This window comes from Pan troglodytes, chromosome 23, assembly GCF_028858775.2.
Source record: "Pan troglodytes isolate AG18354 chromosome 23, NHGRI_mPanTro3-v2.0_pri, whole genome shotgun sequence".
NCBI classification, from domain to species: Eukaryota; Metazoa; Chordata; class Mammalia; order Primates; family Hominidae; genus Pan; species Pan troglodytes.
Genome location: NC_086016.1, coordinates 34935519 through 34955241, shown reverse-complemented (window position 1 = coordinate 34955241; position 19723 = coordinate 34935519). Strand labels below are relative to the sequence as shown.

Here is a 19723-nt window from a genome sequence, read left to right as displayed (position 1 = left end):
TCTGACAAACATAGTGCTGTGTTTTAGGGTCAATTCTGAAAAGAACAACATGGCAAAGGTAGATTCTACTCAGTTGTGTTTTCTGTGTAATAATCCTACCTTGATTTAAATATTGATTCTAAAAGTATCATGTCTGTAATCATAGAGATCTAGAACTGGTTTGACAAATTTAGGAGAGTTATAATAGGTTTATAATGTCCTGACATCAGAGAATCCTAGAATCTCAGAGTTGGAAAAGATGTTAAAGGTAATCTAATCCAAACCAATGCCATGGAGATCAGTGGTAAATTCAGGTTTTGGAGGCTGACAGCCAGAGTTTGAATCTTCAATCTTCTCTGCCACCTGTTCGCCACTTGGAAAGTTACTTAACCTCTTTGGGTCTCAGTTTCTTCATCTGTAAAATGGGTCAAAGCACTTCTTAGGGTGTTTGAGAGAAGCAAATGACTTAGAATAGCAGTCAGCCCACAACATTCAATAAAAGTTAGCTTAGAACAAGTTATAATGAAATTTGTAAGGAGAGGAGGAATGAGTTTGGTCCCCTTTCTCCTAAGTCCCTTCCTCAGCTCTTAACAAGAGTAGTTAAAGCTGGTTTAGAACTTCAGACATAAGTGGGTTGTTCTTTTTCAGCTGGGTTCTGCATGCCTCTGGGCCCCTCTTCTTGGTAGCATCTACATAAAGTTCCAAGATGTTAGCTTCCCTTGGAGTGAAGGGACAAATAAGGTAAAAAAGAAGTTTCTGAGTCTGGGAACATTTGCATATTTCTTATGAAATGTCTGGCCTTCACTCTACATTGACAGCATGAGTTGCCTCAATGATTCCAACTATGTCTTGCATGCCTACCAAAGATCAACACTGTTCTGGATGCTGGTGTACATCACGGACTCACTTAAACCCACAACTTCTTATTTACAGACCGACCGAGCTATCACGGGCATGATCTTTCTCTATACAGCAATTTGTCTAGCAGGACAGGCAGAGAATGTAGAAATGGAGCCAGTCTCTGCAGAGGGCTGGATGAGAGTCCTAAGCCAGGAAGAACCACGGGCATTGCAAGAAGAATGGTTCCCTGTGGGCTGGGGGTCAAAGATGCTTCCAGCTGGAGCTTCAAAGGCGAGACCCTGCTATTGCTCATTTGGTTAGACAAACCACTAAAGGAAGGAAGTCCCTGGAGGTCTGCTCTGCCTACAGTCAGGACATGCAAAGCACATGACCAGCAGGTCTCCCCATGGGACCCTCCCAGGACCAGCTGGGACATAATGTCCCCCACGTTCTGTCCCCTGCAGCCAGCTGGAGAGCACGTCTCCGCTACATAAACAATAACTCCTGGCACAGTGGATCGGTTTCTCATGGTCCTGATGGGAGATAAGGTCCCCACAGCTTAGAGCAGCCAGTTCTGGAAACTTTCACCTTCACCCCACAGCCCAGCTAATTTCCAAGTTTGGGATTGCAATAAGCTCTCTCAACATTCTAACACCTGCTCCCTCACACACACACACATATCGCAGGTCTCTGTGTACTGAAGTGTTCCTGAGAGATGGGTCAGAGGCTCCAGAGTTAGCAGACGGGAGAAGGTCTGCCTGCCTTTCATCAGTGAGAGAAGAGAGAGGTCAGACAGGGTGGCTCGGAGTCTCAGGTTCTCCAAGTTCCTTTAGTCCTGCTCTAAGGAAGCCCTTGCTCACCCCTTCTGACTCTCTAGGGTAGACTCTCTAATCTGCTAGAACAAAGTCTCCCAGGGACCAGTGCCAAAACTCATGCAGGCTTGCCTCTCTGGCCTCTCCCCCTTCCCTCCTACAAAGATTTTTCTGATACACCCTTTGCAGGATATTACAAGTCCAGCCCTACACTGCTGGATGATAAACCAACAAACCCAAACTGACCTCTTTTTGTTCCCTGGGAACTAAAAACATATGGAGTGGGCATTTATATACCCCAAAGTGGGTAGGAATGATCAATCAGCCTGCTGCTCCATACTGTTTTATCTCCTTATAGGCAAAGACCCTGTAGTTTTGCTCAGGTTTGCCACTTTGTGGCCATATAATCTTAACTGTTATATGACCTCCCAGGTCTCAGTTGCCTCACCTGTCAAACAGAGGACAAGGTGTTATCTATTTTACAGTGTTAGTATAAGTACTGATCTATGCAAAGACCTAGCAGAATGCCTGGCACAAAGCAATTGCTCAGTAAATGTTAACTGATGCCAAGTCTTATCATAATTATAAGCAGTGTTATCTTTGTATCCCCAGTTCATAGTACAGTACTAAGCACAGAGAGAGGGTGGGAAGGAAGCACGAGAGGATGGATGGACGGACTATTACTTCTACTTCTAGCCTGTATCTTGTCTGACTTGCAGGCTGGTACCTAGAGACAAGCAGATTCCAGTGGCGTCTCTGGATAGAAGGGCACTGACCAGTTCTATGGATCATGATACCCTCTATGGAGGGTCAGAGTGAATGAAAGGCATGAGATGGTGACTGATGATTAAGACGGCAGGGAGATTTGGGAGTCATATAAAGAACACAGGATTGGGAAGAAATTCCGATGCCTCAGCTTGGGGATCAGATCTGCCCTTAGTTAAATGCTTGACTCTGAGTAAGTCATTTCCCCTTTGCGCCTCTGTCAGAAGTAAGACGAGGGATCTTACATCTAATTCCCAGCACCATGATTCATGAGCTCAGGTGAAAGATGGTGAACCGAAAGCCTAAGCCCACCAGCCTGGGAGTGGGAGTGTGTCTTCTAAGCCCACCAGCCTGGGAGTGGGAGTGTCTGATGCTGATAGGCTAGCAAGTGTTGTTCGGTCTCTAAACAACCACCCGTGGCTGGTCTGACACCAGCAAGGGGGAATGGGACATTCTGTCCACAGGAAGGGCCTCTGGTCACCCTGGTCTCCAGGCCCTGATGGTAGGAAGGAAACCAGGCAGGCTTAGGAACTGCTGCCTCCCAGCTATTTCCCTCTCAGCTCTCTGCTGACCACCGAGTGTCCCGTAATGAGGATTGTTCCAGACCAGGCAGGTTCATGTGTTTTCTGAACCCCTGCTTTGGTCTAATATGCTTTGGCATTCCCGCGCTGTCTGCCAGAGGTTGCAAAGTGGGCTTTTTGCGTTGTTGTTGCTCTTGCTGGTTCCCCACCCCCGCCCATTTTTCTCTCCCCAGGGCTGTCTGAAGACATAAGCTGGTCTCATGACCAAGCTTAGGCAGCCAAGGGCAACTGGCCAGGGCTGACTCTGGACATTACATAACCAGAAGGCTGTGGATGTTTGCAAAATTGAATCCAAAGCAACAGGTTCCACAAAATTAGTACATCCAGCCTCAGGACACAGGAATAAGAAAGCCTGGAGGTTGGCCTTGGGGATGGTTGGGTACCACCGTGGGCTGCGTCACTCCCCCACTCCCTTCTACCTGGACACTGCGGCTTGTCTCCTCTGGGGAGTTTCCAGGCCTGTGGGGTCTCACTCTCATGCCCGTATTAGACGGATAAGCATTCACCAAGTCACTTTTGCATGCCAGGTCCTACCCTAATTACTAGGGATGCAAATATGAGCAATAAGTTAAAGGGCTGGACAGTTCCTGTGGACCTCAGCACACCCCACATTGAACTTCTGATGAGTCACACACATACCTGCCTCTTCTCTCCCAACCTGACTAGTTCCTAAAGATGGAAACTGTATCTCCCTCACGGCCTCCCTGGCTCCTAGCTGGGAGCTCTGCATGTAGAGAGGTGCTTACAAAGATGGGGTGATGAACCAGTTGCTGAGTTATTCAAGGTGAAGCCCCAATCTTCTGTGCTAAGGCAATCACCAGTACACCCTTCCATTGTATACCACCCACTCCTCCTTACAAGTAACATGGCCCGCATCCCAGGGTGCTTAGAATGCCTGAGCTAGAGAGGATGTTAGGAGCACCAAGCCCAACCCCACACTGTTAACAGGTGGCAAAACTGCGGCCCAGGAAAAGGGACAAGCCCAGGGTAAGCAGGCTATTTAGGAGTAGAGGTGAGACTAGGAGGCAGGTTCTCTAGATTTCAAATCTGGTGTTCTTTTTCTTAAGGGCATACCTCCTTCCTGTACTTCATGATGTTCATATCCTCAGTAATATGTTTAATGATAAGAATATGCTTAGCAAACATTGCTACCTATCTAGGATGCAAGAAGACAATCAGCTGGGAAAATAGGGAAAGAAGGTGAAGTTCCTGCCTTGGGATGAGGTTCCTGTGATCAGCACAGTTTCCATGTAAAGATTTGAGGGGTGTAAACCTAAGCTGTAGCCTCAGTGGCTGCATGAAACCTGTAAGCACTGTTGAGTCCCGGATAGTCAGAGCTCAGAAGAGTTCATAGAGATGATCTAGTCCAACCCCCTCATTTCACAATTGGGAAGATTAAAGCCCAGAGAGGGGCAGTGACTTGACCAAGGTCTCATGGTTACGAGCTAACAAGGCTATCTGCCATCTGGCTCCAGAGCTCAGCTTCCTAACAAGTGCCTTGGAGTGACTCCACCTGCATGGGCTCTTGGACAAGGCAGCCCCATGCCCCCTCCCTACCCATCCCTTTATGCAGCCTTAGCAGCTCCCTCTCCAGCAGGCAGAAGGGCTGGGTCTGGCTGGTGCTTAGACACACACCCCAGTTCCAACCCACTTTGCCTCCCTTAGCCAGGACTCTTCTGGCAAAAACCCAAAAACCTTCCCGGAGCCAGGGTGATGACATTACCTACCTTCATCTGCTTGATGGTGTAGACCAGCGTGCCGAAGGGCCCCTCCTTTACCAGCTTCTTCCCCACCACCTTGGCCCGGATCACTGCAGAGACAGAAGGAGACAATAAGAGGTTAGGAAGGCCTGAACCACATCAGGAACAGCATCTCAGGGCGGGCATGCTAGCCTCTGTGGAGCCTGGAATTGCACTCTTACCTTGGAGCCAACTGGAATAGATGATTGTGTTTACAAGAGTGGGAATTCCCTGGGGTGAGAGGGAGGTTGGAGGAAAAAGAAACAGCCACCATTCAAGTTAATTACCCCAAATATTCACAATTGCCAGCTCCAGAACTTCCAAGGCTATAGTCAACCCCCGCCGACCCTGGGGATTTTCTTGACTTTGTGACTTTACCATAATCCAAAACCTACTTCTCCTGTTAGAGCCATTGTCCCCCCTCCCTTGTCCATCTGACAATGCCATGGTCTCCCAGATCTGTTCTCTTTCCACTAGGACCCCTTTCTAACCACCTCATTTGGGGCTCTTCCTTTGCATGCATTAATTCACCACATCTTGACATGTCTACAGGGTTGTGGTGCACCCTAGCTTCCCACAGTGCCCCCAGTTAGCATTCTGATTGAGCCCTTGGTATCCAGTGCTTAGATAGCAAGGGATGCAATAGAGTCTGAGCTCTATGGGGATGTGGTTAGAAGAAGGAGCAATTGGGAGTGGGGGCTCAGGAGCCAGACAGAACTGTTCCAATCTCAGCTCTGCTGTTTATGGCTATTGCGACTGTATGCAAGTAAGTAACTTTGTTTCTGGCCTCCTCTTCTATAAAACAGGAATCATAATGATACTAATCTCTTGAACTGAAGGGATTAGTCAAGATGACAAATGTGAAACTCTTGATACTGTCTTGGACATAGTTTGCACTAGACAAATGTTATTAATATCATCATCATTATCATCACCAAAAATGAAATGGGCTAACCATGGAAGGGCTGTTCCAATGAAAACAGCTCCCATTTATTGCACACCTACTATGTGCCATGTACATTTCACTTATTTACTGCTCTTAACTGTCTTACAAGGGCAGTATTAGCATCCACATGATCTAGATAAGGAAACGGACCAAGAAGTGAAACCACTTCCTCTTTCTGAGCCTCAATTTTCTCATCTATAAAGAGGGTATAACTCTCTTTACATCAGGGAATTGGAATCAGGATTGAACAAAAGATCTTATGAAATTTCCGACTACAATGTCTGGCAGAAAGGATTTACCCAGTAGATACTAGTTAACTATGAATACAAAAGTAATTACACCCAGTGGGTCGAGGGCTGAAAGAGAGGCATTTACCACATGCACTGGGAACACAAAGAGGAGAGGACTTGACTTTTAGATTCTACAAGGTTGTGCTTCTCTTTCTGCGTTGTGTGAAAAAGAAGCACCCAAGAGCTGTCTTCAGGTATTTGTAAAATTGGCACATGGAGGAGCAAATGGACAGGTCTTGAATACCAAAACTGGAAATTGCAGAGAGTAACATTCATTGGCTCAACCAAAGAAAAAAATCGTCTAATAATAAGAACCAGCAACAAAAGGCAGGGGGGCTGCCATCAGGGCAGAGAGTGCCTCTGTCAGGGGGTGTGATGAGGGTGCTGGATACTTCCATGCTAAGACCTCAACAGGAATTGGAATGGGGCTTGCTTATGCAGTCACACTTTGAATTACAAATTGAACTCTTTCAGCCCTGAGATCCTATCATTCTTTCTTATCTCAAGTTGCACTTAGCCCAAAAAGGAGTAGATACTCAATAAATGCTTGTTAAGTAAAATACCCTTCACACACACAAACACAAACACAAACACACACACACACATTTTGGTAGCTCCATTATCCTTCCTCATTGTGGATGCCCACTATGTATCCCAGTTATTTGACTCTAATCTCTGTTTTTAAAAAATCTTTACTAAGAACTGATTCCTCATCCATACTGGATTCTGTCTTGTTTCTTTCCAAATGAGCTTGGATCCTACCCTTGCAGTCAGACATGAAGTCAGGGTTCAGATGAATCAATGGCCCCTTCAGACCTTCCCTGCCAGGGATGGCAAAACACACAGTCATTGGCAAAGTGAGCAATTTAGCGGAGGCAGCTCAAATTAGGAGGAGGCGAGTGGTTGTTTCCAAGTCTGCTGTAAAAACGAGAGGTTGGCAAGATCCCAGGCCAATGTCTGTCAAGATCCTGCATCCACCTCTGTTTCTAACATTGCGGTAGTATTCTCGGCGACAAGCCAGCCTCCCGGAGGCCCCGGGGACTGTTTCCTCCATATTAACTCTCACAGGCAGGTTATAACAGCTTCACCTCCGTGCAGAGGCATGTCTGCCAGCCTTTACCACTGATTCTTCCTGAAATGATTTGGACCCATCTTCTCTGCTTCATTAACACAGAAGGTAAACAAGGGAGCGAGTCTTGGCCGGGGGGTGTGGGAGGGGCAAGGCAAAAGGGATTCCTTTAAATAGCAACATCCTGGTTCAAAAATGGCTTGACCTGATTTAGACAGAAGATGTCACAAGCAGACCTGCCCCATAAAGCTGAGTACTGCTGGAAGCTTCTGCACATACAACCAGCCAACTCCTTGCTTACCCCGAATGGCCTGAGCTTGGAACCTTTTCCTCTGAGGATAGTTCAGTGAAAAGAATATGTTTTTGTAGTCAGGAAGCTGCATTGGAGTTTGGGTTCCACCATTACTGTATGATCTCTCTGGGGCTCTTTCCTCCTGAATCTCTCTGGCTTTCTTAGCCCAGTGCCTCTCATGTGGCTAACAAGTGATTTGCTTATTACTATTGGAGCAGCAACATAGCATTGCATTAAAGAGCCTGGTCTCTGGAGCCTGATAGCCAGGGTTCAAATCCCAGCCCTGGTGCTGGGTGACCTTCAGGAAGTTGCTAAACCTCTCTATGCCTTGGTTTCCCAATCTGTAAGATGGGAATGATGAAACAATGCCTCATAAAGTTGCTGTGAGGGTCGTATTAATATAAGCACTGAGAACAGTATGTAGTCCATCCCAAACCTCATGTGTTTGCTACCACTGTTATTAGCATTATCACCACTATGGTGATGTCTATTTTTATTCCATCGTAGGGCATACCATCTTCAGACTTCTAACATGCACTGTAAGCTAAGGCCTGGGAGTTCTCCCTAGGATGAGAAGAAAGGCAACCTCATAAAAATATTCTAGCCTTACAGAACTTCAGGGAGAGGTGGAGAAGCACAGATGAAGCAGTCAGAACAAGTATAGGAGGTATTTTGGAATCAGGAGTGCCTACTCTATCACATGTACCCATCCCACCTTATCACCCATGTGTAACCCAAGAATTGCCTACTAAGACCAGCCAAACAAGATCACAGTCATGGTTCCAAAAGTCTGAGGCAGAGATGGCCCAGTGAAGAGGCCACATCAGTGTTTTCCTTACAAAAACAAAACTTCACTAAACTGAACTAAAATTAAGTTACATTCTGCCCTCCAAATAGATTCTCAAAGTCCTTCCAAAGTAGAATTGCTGGCCAACCCCAGATCCACCTATTTGGTTTGTGCATTAATCTGTCTGTATTTGCTCCAGTTTCTCCTCTGTAATTCAAATGCGTGCTATTTTGTACTCTCCTGTTTGGCAATCAGGGTTCTCCCGAGGCATTCGCCGGCCCAGGGGCCACAGGGAACAAGGGAAGTGGGGTGGGAGGAGGTTGTGCTTTTCCAACAACAGAAGACACTTTTCAAACTGGTAGCTGGCCGCATGTCTAGCCATTCCTTCCACCTTGTGGTGGCTAGAAGCCAGCTTTACAGATGGGCCAGGCTGGACACAGGTTGTCTTTATTCCCATTCATGCTGGAGTATGGCCCCTACACTGTCTACCCAGTGCCCCCAACAATCAAACCAACATAGGCATGAACTAGGTTGGTGTCTGGAACATTGGGTTGGGTGCTGGTGAGGGTGACAACAAGAAATAGAAGTCCTATTTCCCGCTTCCACTGATGGCTAGTCTAGTGGGGAGATAAGGTTTAAAAGTTTATGGCTGGCCGGGTGCGGAGGCTCACCACTGTAATCCCAGCACTTTGGGAGGCTGAGGTGGGCAGATCACGAGGTCAAGAGATTGAGACCATCCTGGCCAGCATGGTGAAACCCTATCTCTACTAAAATACAAAAATTAGCTGGGCATGGGGCCGCCTGTAGTCCCAGCTACTTGGGAGGCTGAGGCAGGAGAATCGCTTGAACCCAGGAGGTGGAGGTTGCAGTGAGCCGAGATTGCATCACCGTACTCCAGCCTGGGAACAGAGCGAGATTCCGTCTCAAAAAAAAAAGTTTATGGCTAGAGGACTAGTCTCCAAGATACAGAAGCACCAATCAGAGAAGGGAGAGGTGAGGCTCAGTGTGAATCTCAGCCTCTGAGCCTCTCTTGTCTCTCTAGAATTTCTTTTGCTCTTAGGAAGAGAATCTGGGCTTCTAGGGATCTGGTGGTCAAAAGAAGCAAGGAAGAGGCTGGGTGTGGTGGCACATGCCTATAATCTCACCACTTTGGGAGGCCAAGGCAGGAGGATCCCTTGAGCTCAGGAGTTCCAGACCAGCCTGGGCAACACAGTGAGACCTTGTCTCTATAAAAAATAAAAAATTGTAAAAATTTAAAACAATTAGCCAGGCATGGTGCCATGTATCTGTAGTCTCAGCTACTCAGGAGGCTGAGGTGGGAGGATTGCTTGAGCCCAGGAGTTCGACGCTACAGTGAGCTATATCTCATGCCATTCCACTCCAGCCTGGGTGACAGAGCAAGACTCTGTCTCAGCAAAAAAAAAAAAAAAAAAAAAAAAAAGAAGAAACAAGGAAGAGATTGATTAAGGAATAAGCAGTATTTCAATGTAAAAGTATCTAAGAAGAAACTAACTAGGATGTGTGTACTTATATAATGGGCACATTGATCTATAAATATATATGGGGCCCTCTTGAATATATCATGCGCCTGAGAAGCCAGGCATAGAGGCATATATCTCTATTGAACTGTCTTTGCTTCCTTTGAATATTTGTTTGGGCGAGAGTGCTAGTAAGAGCTTACAAAAGCAAGGCAAACAAGGCACACCTCTTCCATAAATATACCTTCATGCTGCCTCTCCCCACCTCCAGCTCTAGCAGTGTGGACCACAGTGGCACAAGTTTTGAACAAAGAACAATTTTCCAATGGCAATTGGGACTGAGTTTCCAGAAAAGCTTACTGGTGCGTCTCCAGAAATTGCACATGTGCTGTTCATCAGCATAAACAGAGTGGGGCAAGATACCCTTGAGCTGCCCTTCCTCTCTCTCTCTGCTTCTATCCCCCATCCAACCATTGTCAACCAAATCCAGACCCTTCTTCCCCGACCTAATGGTTGGACTTTCCTACTGGCAGACTAGAAGGCCGAGCAACAATGCTACCCATTTGGCTGGTCTGGGGATCAAGGACTCCTTAACTAATTAATGTATACTAACTTAGGAGTCCGGGTTCCACCCATGGTGGCATCAACGGAAGAGCAGTACAAATCCTCTCCATGACTTAGGAGTTGATTCATGCTATCTAGCAGGTGAGATACCACCGCCACCCCACACACACACACAGCACCCCCATTCCTGTCTCTCCAAAGACCCCATAGAATGATTTTGCTGCTTTAAGGCATGGTTTTTAAAAGGACAGCAAGGATAAGTAAGGGACGTCTGGTTAGTGGGTAGACTGCATTTCTTCAAATGCAGTAGTCACTGTTAGTGTCAGTCCCAGGGAAGGGGCTGCTCTTCTGATGGGACCCCAGCAGGCAGGCTCTAGGTAGGAAGAAAAGCCTGGACCATGGGCTCGCATCTTCAGCCTAGACTTGGAGGAAAAGAGGGATCTGGAAGTGTTGGAATGATGCCCTACCCATGAAAACACACCAAAAAGGAGGAAAGAGGGATCCCTGTCACCCAGCTTGTCTCACGCCCCCTTCGTGTGTATTTTATCATCTCCCACAGGATGACAAAGGGAGCGGCCTTGCTGAGGCCGGAGTGCTCATGGCAAAGGCAATAGGTCAGGGACCCACAGGGAGGTCGGCCTGGAGCCCGCCAAGCAAGCCTTTTTCCTGCCCACCTTGGACACTCTACAATGTAGCCTGCCCAAGGAGGGCAGAGCCAGGCTCTCTCACTCTTCCAGCTGCTCACCCATTCAAGAATTACAAACTGCTTGCTTTTCTTAGCATCATATTAGTGAATCTAGAGGAGAAGGAAGGGAACTAGAACATACTGATAACAACCACTACCATTTATCGAATGCCTCTTAGGTGCCAAGCAACGTGTGCATGTTCTTTAACTCTGTCCTCATGGCAAGCTGGTAAGGTGGCTACTGTTGTGGCTGTTAATGTCCCTACTTTCCAACTGTGGACAATGAGGATCAGGTAGCCTGTAAGCAGTTTTGCATCCTAGTGGGGAAAAAAAAATGGGAGGTCCCCCAGGACAGCAGACCACCTAAAAACCTTTACATGGGATTCACACTGGTTGCAAAATAGTTCATAATTTTACTGCATTCCCCACTTTCACTGCAGAGGATCAGAGAAGAAGATTGATACCTAAAAGGAAGGACCCTTGATAAGCTCCCAGTGAGCCCCACATCCCTTTGATCACCCACCACCCTTCCCAATCACTTACACAGACACACAAACACATGTCCTCTGATTAGTAATAAAAATCTAGAAGTCATCGCCATCAGCAATATAACAGTATATCATATCATCTGTTTAGACCTTTGTGCTCCCCAGCAAGGCTTTCATGGAATAAAAACAAATAACTTAGAAACCACAAAACCACAGGCTCCCTAAGGTTTCTCCCAACACAGGAAGTTTGAAGTTAATTAGATTGATTAATTAAATGAGACAATGTATACGTACAAAGATACTTTGTAACCCTGAAGCTAGACAAATGATACACTGTTATATTGCTGATGGTGATGACTTGTAGATTCTTAAATTTACTAATCAGAGGAAAACAGCAAGAGGAACCCGAAAGATTCTTGTGATTCAGCATTTCCTCATCCCCCCAGGGTCTTGAGAACCTTCCTCAGTGACCCTTCCCAAGGTCCTTCTCAGATATCTGCTGCCTCTCTGGGGATGCTTTGATGATGTCTAGGTGAGGGGAAAGGGCCTTCGGAACTAAGGGTGAAAAGCAGAGGCCTGAGGGGCCTGCCTGGACTGGGTCCCTCTGATTCCCAGCCTATTGATCACCACAATCCCAACTCCCAAAAAAACCCTCCTGAAAGACTCAGAAGCTGAAAGGACAGATCAAGAAAACTAGAGAAGTGATCACGGCGTACTGGAATGAAAAACAGGCATGGAGCACGTGGGGTCTGGGTGAAGTCGCTGCCCTGTTTCTCTGTGACCTTGGGCAAGTCACTTCCCATCCCAGCAGATAAATTGTGGGTGATAATTACCAGCCTCCAAAGGTGCCTGCAGTAACCTAGGCGGCCTCCCCCCTAACCTCTCCAAAGCAGTGCTTGTCGAAGTCACCCATGACCTTCTTGGTGCTCAGTCCAGTCATCGAGGTGCAGGCTCGTGGTTCTGCTATGTTCTTCCAGCTTGTGGGTCTCAGCACCATCTGCACAACTGACAGCTCCCACACTTTTGCCACCGCCAACCTAGAACTCTCATGAACTTTTTTTTTTAAGCAAATTGTATTTTTATTTTAAGTTCTGGGGTACATGTGCAGGATATGCAGGCTTGTTACAAAGGTAAACATGTACCATAGTGATTTGCCGCACCTATCAACCCATCACTGAAGTATTAAGCCGAGCGTGCATTAGCTATTTTTCCTAATGCTCCCCCTCCCCCTACCCCACCCACCAACAGGCCCCAGTGTACGTTGTTCCCCTCCCTGATGATCTTTTTACTTATATATCCCAGAGTCTACATTTAGTCTACATTTATACCTGCAAGCCTAATAAAACATCTCAAATTCGACCCATCCAACACTGAGCTCCAGATAACAGGCCTTCCCTGCACCCGGGGCTCTCATGGCCTTCTTAATCTCAGGAAATTGTAGCTCGCTCTACTGCACACCCTAGCACCCAAGCATGCTCTCAGGGTCTCTGACCTTGCAGTTCCCTCTGCTGGAACACTCTTTCTTCACGTGGGCGGGGGACTTTCCCTGATCCTGATCCATGCACATTCCTCCCCCTCCTCGCAATCCCTTGGCCCCCGACACTGTGCTCTATCAGACACTGGCCACCATCTGACATTATACATTAACTTGCTTCTTTACTGATCGTCTCTCCCCATTAAAATGTAAGCCTCCCCTGGGCATCAGGTTCTTTGCTTTACCTATTGCTGTAGCCAAAGCTGCCCGAAGAGTGCCTGGCACATAACAGGCACCTCATATGTATTTGCTGAATATGGGAAGCTAAGTGTGATTTCATGTATAAAGTGCCATACACAGAGTGATTTAAAAACAGATAAATAATTCCTGTGCAAGCTCTGTCAAATGACCAATCTTTCTAGGTCTTATTCAATCAAAAGGGGGTAACAGCAATTCTCGGTTCACAGGGTCAGATACACAACTCTTCAGCAACCAGGAAGGTGTTTCAGTATTGTGCTAGACGTATACAGGGATAGAAAGATACATAAGGCACCTAGGAACTCAAGGGCCAGAGGTGAGAGAGACCAGCAATGACACTCAAGTAAGGCAGGCTCAGCAATATAAGCAAGGACGGAAAGCCAGGACAGAGCCAAGAAGAGATGAAGTCCATCTCAGGGGAGGGGTGTCAGGGAATCGCCCTGGAGATGGCATCAGATCTGAGCCTCAGCCCATCCTGCAGAAGAGACTCAGTTTGCTGCGTCTGAATCCAGAGGAGGAAGAAGTCTGGACCTGATCTGGGTGGGTGGCGGGGGGTGGGGGCGGCGGTAAGGAGAGCAGCTGGAAATGAGGCAGAATCACAGCCGGGCTCTGAGCAAAGCCAGAGCCGATCTCCCGCCTTTCCAGGAAGATGATGACCCCCCTCCCACTGCAAGAGCATGGGGGCTGGGGGCTGGGGGTGGGGAGCGGCGAGCAGCCTGAGCGAAGAGGAACTCTCTCTCTCTTCAGAGAAGTCCCACAAATAGGCTTTTCCTGCATCCTACCCTGGTCCTCCAGGGCCCTTCTCTCTCGTCCGTTTCAAAGGCCCTTTTTGTTGATGTCAAAGCCAAGGCCAGACCGTTAACATGCACTCCCCATCAAGATAAGGAGTCCCAGTTCAAAGCCTGTCCTGACTAACTCTTTCCGTTAAGTAAAAATATTAATCTTGGTTTTATTTAAGCAGGTTTTTTTGGCAAGAAATGAATGCCTGTGGCTAAAAATAAACCCAAAGACACACACTCAGAAAATCTGGAAAGCTGCAAATCATTTCAACCCAAGTTTCCATCTCAGGGAAAGCTATTAAACCTGGAGGATATGAAAACCTCCCTGCCCAGAGATTCCTGTTTCTCAGTACCTGCCTTGTGTTCCGGGGTCCCCAGGGCAGGTCTGTCCTGGGGATGCCCTGTCCTGGACCTCCCGGGGAAGGGGAGGAGGGGCCTTTGTGAGCTCCTGGCTCTCCTCACCTTGTGAGCAGGATGGGTTTCTGCTTGAGCGGTCTGGGAAAAACTCAGGGCCCCTGCTGACGTCTGTTGTAGATGAAATGAAGGGGCCGGGGAGGGGAGGGAAGGAAACACAGGCTTAGGAAGGTCAGGCTTCCTGGAATTTTGAGATTACCCAAAAGAACACAACACAAAATTAGCATCCCATGCTGGCGTTCCTGTGTTAAGGGGCAACCTCAATTTTACACAATGAAATGACAAAATTTAAGAGTCGCTCCTTCTAGGTATATGCCTAGACTTGGGATGAATGCATTTGATGTTTAATCTAACTGCTTAAAGTCAGCCACTCTTGATTTCTTCCTGGGGCCACCAGCAATTTGGAAGAAAGGTACAGATACCTTGGCCTGGGACAGGGCAGAAGTCCTAGGGCTGGCTGATTCCTGGATTCAGGGCCGACTCACCTGGGGAGGGAGGACTTTGAATCTCAGAAGGGTGATGGTGTTTCTGTGACCTGGGTTTCTAAGGGTCCAATGAGGCGACTGCTCCAAAGTGTTCACCAAGCATGATTAGAATCCCTGAGGCTTTTACTCTGCAAATGGCTGTCAGGTGGGAAATGTCAAAGCCCCAAAGGATAGACAGTGGGAAACACAGTCCTTCTCCCCTAAGTCCCCCACATTCTCCCAGGAACAAATGGGATCCACAACCCTCATTTACATCCTCACCTACACCTCCCTTGGGTTTGCAGTATCTACAGGATTATTCTGCATAGCTCGGTGGCATATATATGGCTCTTCAGAGCTGGGACCATACCTCAAATCCTATCACTCTAAAGCTTCCAGCCCCCATCACTATATGAACCTGTCCTATGATGCCCCTTGCCTAGGTGAGAATCACTTCCTCCCTGTGCATCTGCCCACACCTTTGGCTTCCTGCAAGACCCACCCAGCTGAAATGCTACCTCCTCCAGGAAGCCTTCTGTCCACCCCAGGCCAAGCTAGTCCACCTCTCTTCTGCCTGGCTTTCCTCTCTTTCTTCCAGCACGTGTTCTTCTTTAATGACTGGTTCCTTGGACACTCACTAGCATCGCTAATTACCGGATGGCAGGGACTGCATCTGGGACTCCAGCACATGGCATAGAGCCTAGATTGTGGCCAGGGTTCCCAAAAATGTTGAGTGAATGAATGAATGAGGCTGTGGGAGGGAACCAAAGGTAATACAATAACGAAGACGGGGATGGTTTTGTGTTTGGCTTCCTGGAGTGCTGGGTCAGGAGTCCTTGTTCCATAGAGTTACTCAGAAAAGGAAGGGACAAGTAAAAATGTGATCTGGAGAGGCCGAATACCGACATTGTTCCAAAATATTGAAGACTGACCTCCAAAAAGAGGAAGTCACAGGACCCTATTACAGGAGACCCCCATGAACTTGTTGATGTGTCTGTGGAAGGACAGCACCCAAAAGCTACCAACACATGAAGATCCCAAGGCTCAGCACCCTCAAGGAAGTCAGTGGTGACACCAAAATTAGCCCCAGGGAGTCTCCACCCAAGGCACTCCTTGCTAGACCTGCTGACTCCTCTGCAGGCCCTCTGGCCTCCAGCTGCCCCTCTTCCTTGTGGTAGCACTCAGGAAATACGAAGAGCATGGCAGGCTGTTTATCCAGGCCCCATCTCCAGGTCCTGTGTCCCTCTCTGCCATAGTGTTTATTGTTTGTTTTATTTTGCCACCACCCCTCCTTCTCCTCAAGTCTACTTGAAATTCATTGATTCACTCATCTGCTATTTATTCAGAAGTATTTGAGGAACTATGCATCTCAGATCCTGTGCCATGTCTTGGGGATTCAGTAATAAGCAGGCAGACAAGGTTCCTACCTTTAAGAAGCTTATTTTACTCTTGTGAGACAAGAAGACAGGGAGTTATAGTCCAGGGAGCCACAGGAGCATGCAGCAGACACACCCAGCCAGCCTGGAGGTGCCGGAGGGCGACATCCTGCCTGAGCTGGGATCAGAGAATCACTAGAGACAGTTAAGAGAAAGAGAAAGGAAAGGACCTTCTGGTCGTGGTTGGGCAGAGGCCTGGAGGCTGGAGAGTCCAGCCCATTGGAGAGACAGAAAACAGAGAGTCCAACAAAGTACAGGGGTGCCTTGCAGTGGGCGGTAACTCCCAGCTTGGTAGGTTGGGTCTTGCTCCAACATGGGACAGTGCCATTTCTTAGGTGGGCTTCTACTCCCTGAGGCTAGTGATAAAGACTTATCACTCTGTCACTGCCCATAGACTTTAGGATTGCATGTATCCAAATGGGTGTCCAAACAGTCCATTGACAGGAGGCCCCCAAAGCCCCAAGAAACCCCTAGAAACAAGCCTGGGTCTTTGCATCAGACCCACAAATGATCTCATTCCAGTGCACATCCCATTTCTAATCTTCAACGTTAATATTTCATGCATCTCTGTCTCCCTCCGTACCCTGTCTCCCCTCAAGCCCTTTCACCTCTTGGAGTGGTTTCGCCCTGGGTGTTTTGGCTGGGCGTCTGTGCTGTGCTCTGAGGAGACACCAAGTTTAAGGGGGCATGCTGACCTCTCAAAAGCTCAAGCCCACTCAGGGGTCAGAGGCGCCGACTTGCTTACTGCCATGCAAGTGCACTCGGTGAGGGGGGCTGAGACCACCCCCTATCCCCTGAGAGTGCTCCAGCCTCTCCACGGGGGCCCATGGGAAACTTTATCCCACACAAGTGGCCACCAGAATAGCAGCATGGTCTTCAACCACAGCCCCTTTGAAGCAGTGCCCAGAAAAATACCATGCCCTCAAACGGTTCTCAGAACTTCCAGCTTTCAGGTCGGGGCATTTTTGAAGCCCAAACAGCTGGCAACATCTCAGGAGCCATCTATAGCATTTTATTTTTCTCCTAATTGGGATTTTGTTTGCTAGGAGAGCTGAGGGACTCTGGGATAGGCCTAGGAGCAGGTCCACCATTAGCCAAAGAACCACCCTCCTTTGCACGCCAGACCTGCAGATGCAGCCTTTGCAGACAGCAAATCTGTTCCCAGAATGCACCAGGAGTGGGCAGGAGACTTTCTTGTGGTTTGAACAAGAGTCAATGGCTGCTCTGTCTCTGGATTTTATGCAGCACAGATGCCAAGGAGACCCTGGTACATCTATAACTTACCCTTCATGTGGCTTTTAAAATAGTGTAGGCTTTCCTCACCTTTAAGTTCCACAAGCTTCATTCTGTAAGGTTGTGGACACCCAGGGCCATAGTTTGGAAGGCCCACCTGCTGTAGCAGGTGTCCCCTACTCACTCAGCACCTCCCTGCCAGCTCACAACCACATCACTCACATAGTGGGCACTCAGGTAGAAACAGGTATGAGAAAAACGAGCCCATACATAGGTCTTCAAGCCCTAAGACCATTATCAGGAATCAATAGCACTGAGGGTGCGGAGGAATGATTAGAGAGAAGATCCAAGTCCTTTTAAGGAAACCTTCATTTTAAATAAAATAAATAAGTAAAGAATGCTAACTGCTGCCCTCTTTGGTCAAAGTGGGTAATGGCAGAACTATAAAGCCAACCTCTGGTATTTCTGAACCACCTGCCCTGGCCTGGCAGTGTGACAGGGAGATGGAGTCATTGATAAAGAAGGAAAAGACCAACTACTCTATGAACATCTTGTCTGTGCAATCATGGTGCCTAAACCCCTTATTCATTCAGTAAATATTCACTGAGCGCTTACTATGTGCCAGGCATTGTGTCAGGTGGCAGAAACAGAAAAGTGAGTAAGACAGACACACTTTACAAACAGTATATCTTACTCTTAAAACCAATTCCCAAAATGTGTAGCTTTATTTCCACTGAGTATAGGAAGAAAACAAGTCTCAGGATAGTTAAGAAACTTGTCAGAAGTCACACAGCTAGGAATCCAAATATACCCAGCAGCAAAGCTCATCTTCTTTCTACTACTAAATATTTAACAAATCTGAAACACCCCACCAAGTCAAATGCATTGGAAATGCGGAGATAGGGAAAATTCCCAAGACTGAATTATGAGAGAAGGGCTTGTATAAGTTACAGATGGTGAGAACTTTGAGGTGGAGTTAACTCTCCATAACTCTTGTAATGTCTAAGAATCTCATCCAATGGTGAAGTCTGGATTCAAATCTCCACTTACAAGCTGGGTGGGCCCCAGGGCTCTCAATGCCAGATTGAGGGTACCTTGGCTTGCAGACAAAGGGCAGGATGAGAGAAGTCCAGTAACTGACCTGAAGCCCCCTGGTTTGAAGACAGGGAGCTCAGGCCTTTGGACCAAAGAGTATGGCAAGGGGCGAACAAGTATACTTTTCTAGACATCTGATTGGCAGCCCTGGTCTAAATCTCTCAGTTGCAAAGCCTTGGGGCCTTTGCACATGCCATTCTATCTGCATGAGACCCTCTTCTGCTCCCCATTACCCATCAACTGCCACTCATACTTCACATTTAAAATCAAAGGACACTTCCTCACATAAAGCCATCCCCAACCACCTCCTGCAAGCATGAGACTAGAACAGAACCCCTGTTTTGTATTCTCAGGGGCCCTAGTGTGTATGTAACTATATGTTTGTAGATTCATTTGAATCATGTCTCATCCTCTTTCTTCCCTGCCCCGACACACTCACTAAATTCTGCCGGAATTACATCTTGCTTTGCTCACAATTGTATCTAACCGCAACATCTCACAGTGTCTGGAACATAGTAGGTGCTCAGTGGGTGAAATAAGACATCTTTTCCATCTTGGCCCTTATTGATTGCTTCCTAAGAAGAGTCTATCACCCTACCTTTCTCTACTGTGCACTCTTGTCACCCAGTATGTGCAACTAGCTGCAGCATTCCAATGCCAATTCCGCTGCATGAGCTGACTCAGAAGAATGTATAGGGTTTTGATCATGGAAAGAAAAGAAGGATGGTCCAGGCAATGGAAACAGCACAAACAAGGGCACAGCAATCAGACCAAGCCTGACAGGTCGGAGGTCACATGGCTGAGGACTGCAAAGACCCTGGCTGGAGAGAAGAAGGGGAGGCCACTAGTTCATTCTGACTGAAGGGAATGTCCAGTTCCCTGGGTGACAGATATAAGCTTGAATGGAGGATTCTTTAGGACTGTTCCACAAACTAGGTCTGTTGTGGATCCAGTCATTTCTGGGTCTCATGCAGACCCCTCTCCAGGTGCCAGGATGGTACCCTGTACCAGATAGGAATCATATTTTCTGGGTTTATGGGCCACCCGGAGTGCACCTCTCCCTGCAAAGCACAGGGCCAGCTGTCCTCTTTGAAGGAGGGCTGTAATGATAAACTGCACATGCCTGCTTCTGGACACTAGAGTCCTCTAGAGCAATCGCCACACCACAGAGTATCTGCAAAACATACACAGCACCAGCCACCTCCCCCTGCCACCTCCACTGCACATCTGAAAGCTGGCAGGGTTTTGCCTAAGT

The 19723-nt window shown here is 47.6% G+C and overlaps 2 protein-coding genes across 11 annotated transcripts in view; one reads left to right on the top strand and one right to left on the bottom strand.

The window, feature by feature from the left end:
* SYN3 (synapsin III) overlaps positions 1-19723 on the top strand; it is a 546668-nt gene that overhangs the window by 203337 nt on the left and 323608 nt on the right. The window lies entirely within an intron of this gene.
* TIMP3 (TIMP metallopeptidase inhibitor 3) overlaps positions 1-19723 on the bottom strand; it is a 61639-nt gene that overhangs the window by 8801 nt on the left and 33115 nt on the right. The window contains exon 2 of the mRNA XM_515097.8: positions 4705-4787. Within this exon, the coding sequence (XP_515097.2) occupies positions 4705-4787 (83 nt within the window). The remainder of the gene's footprint in view (positions 1-4704; positions 4788-19723) is intronic.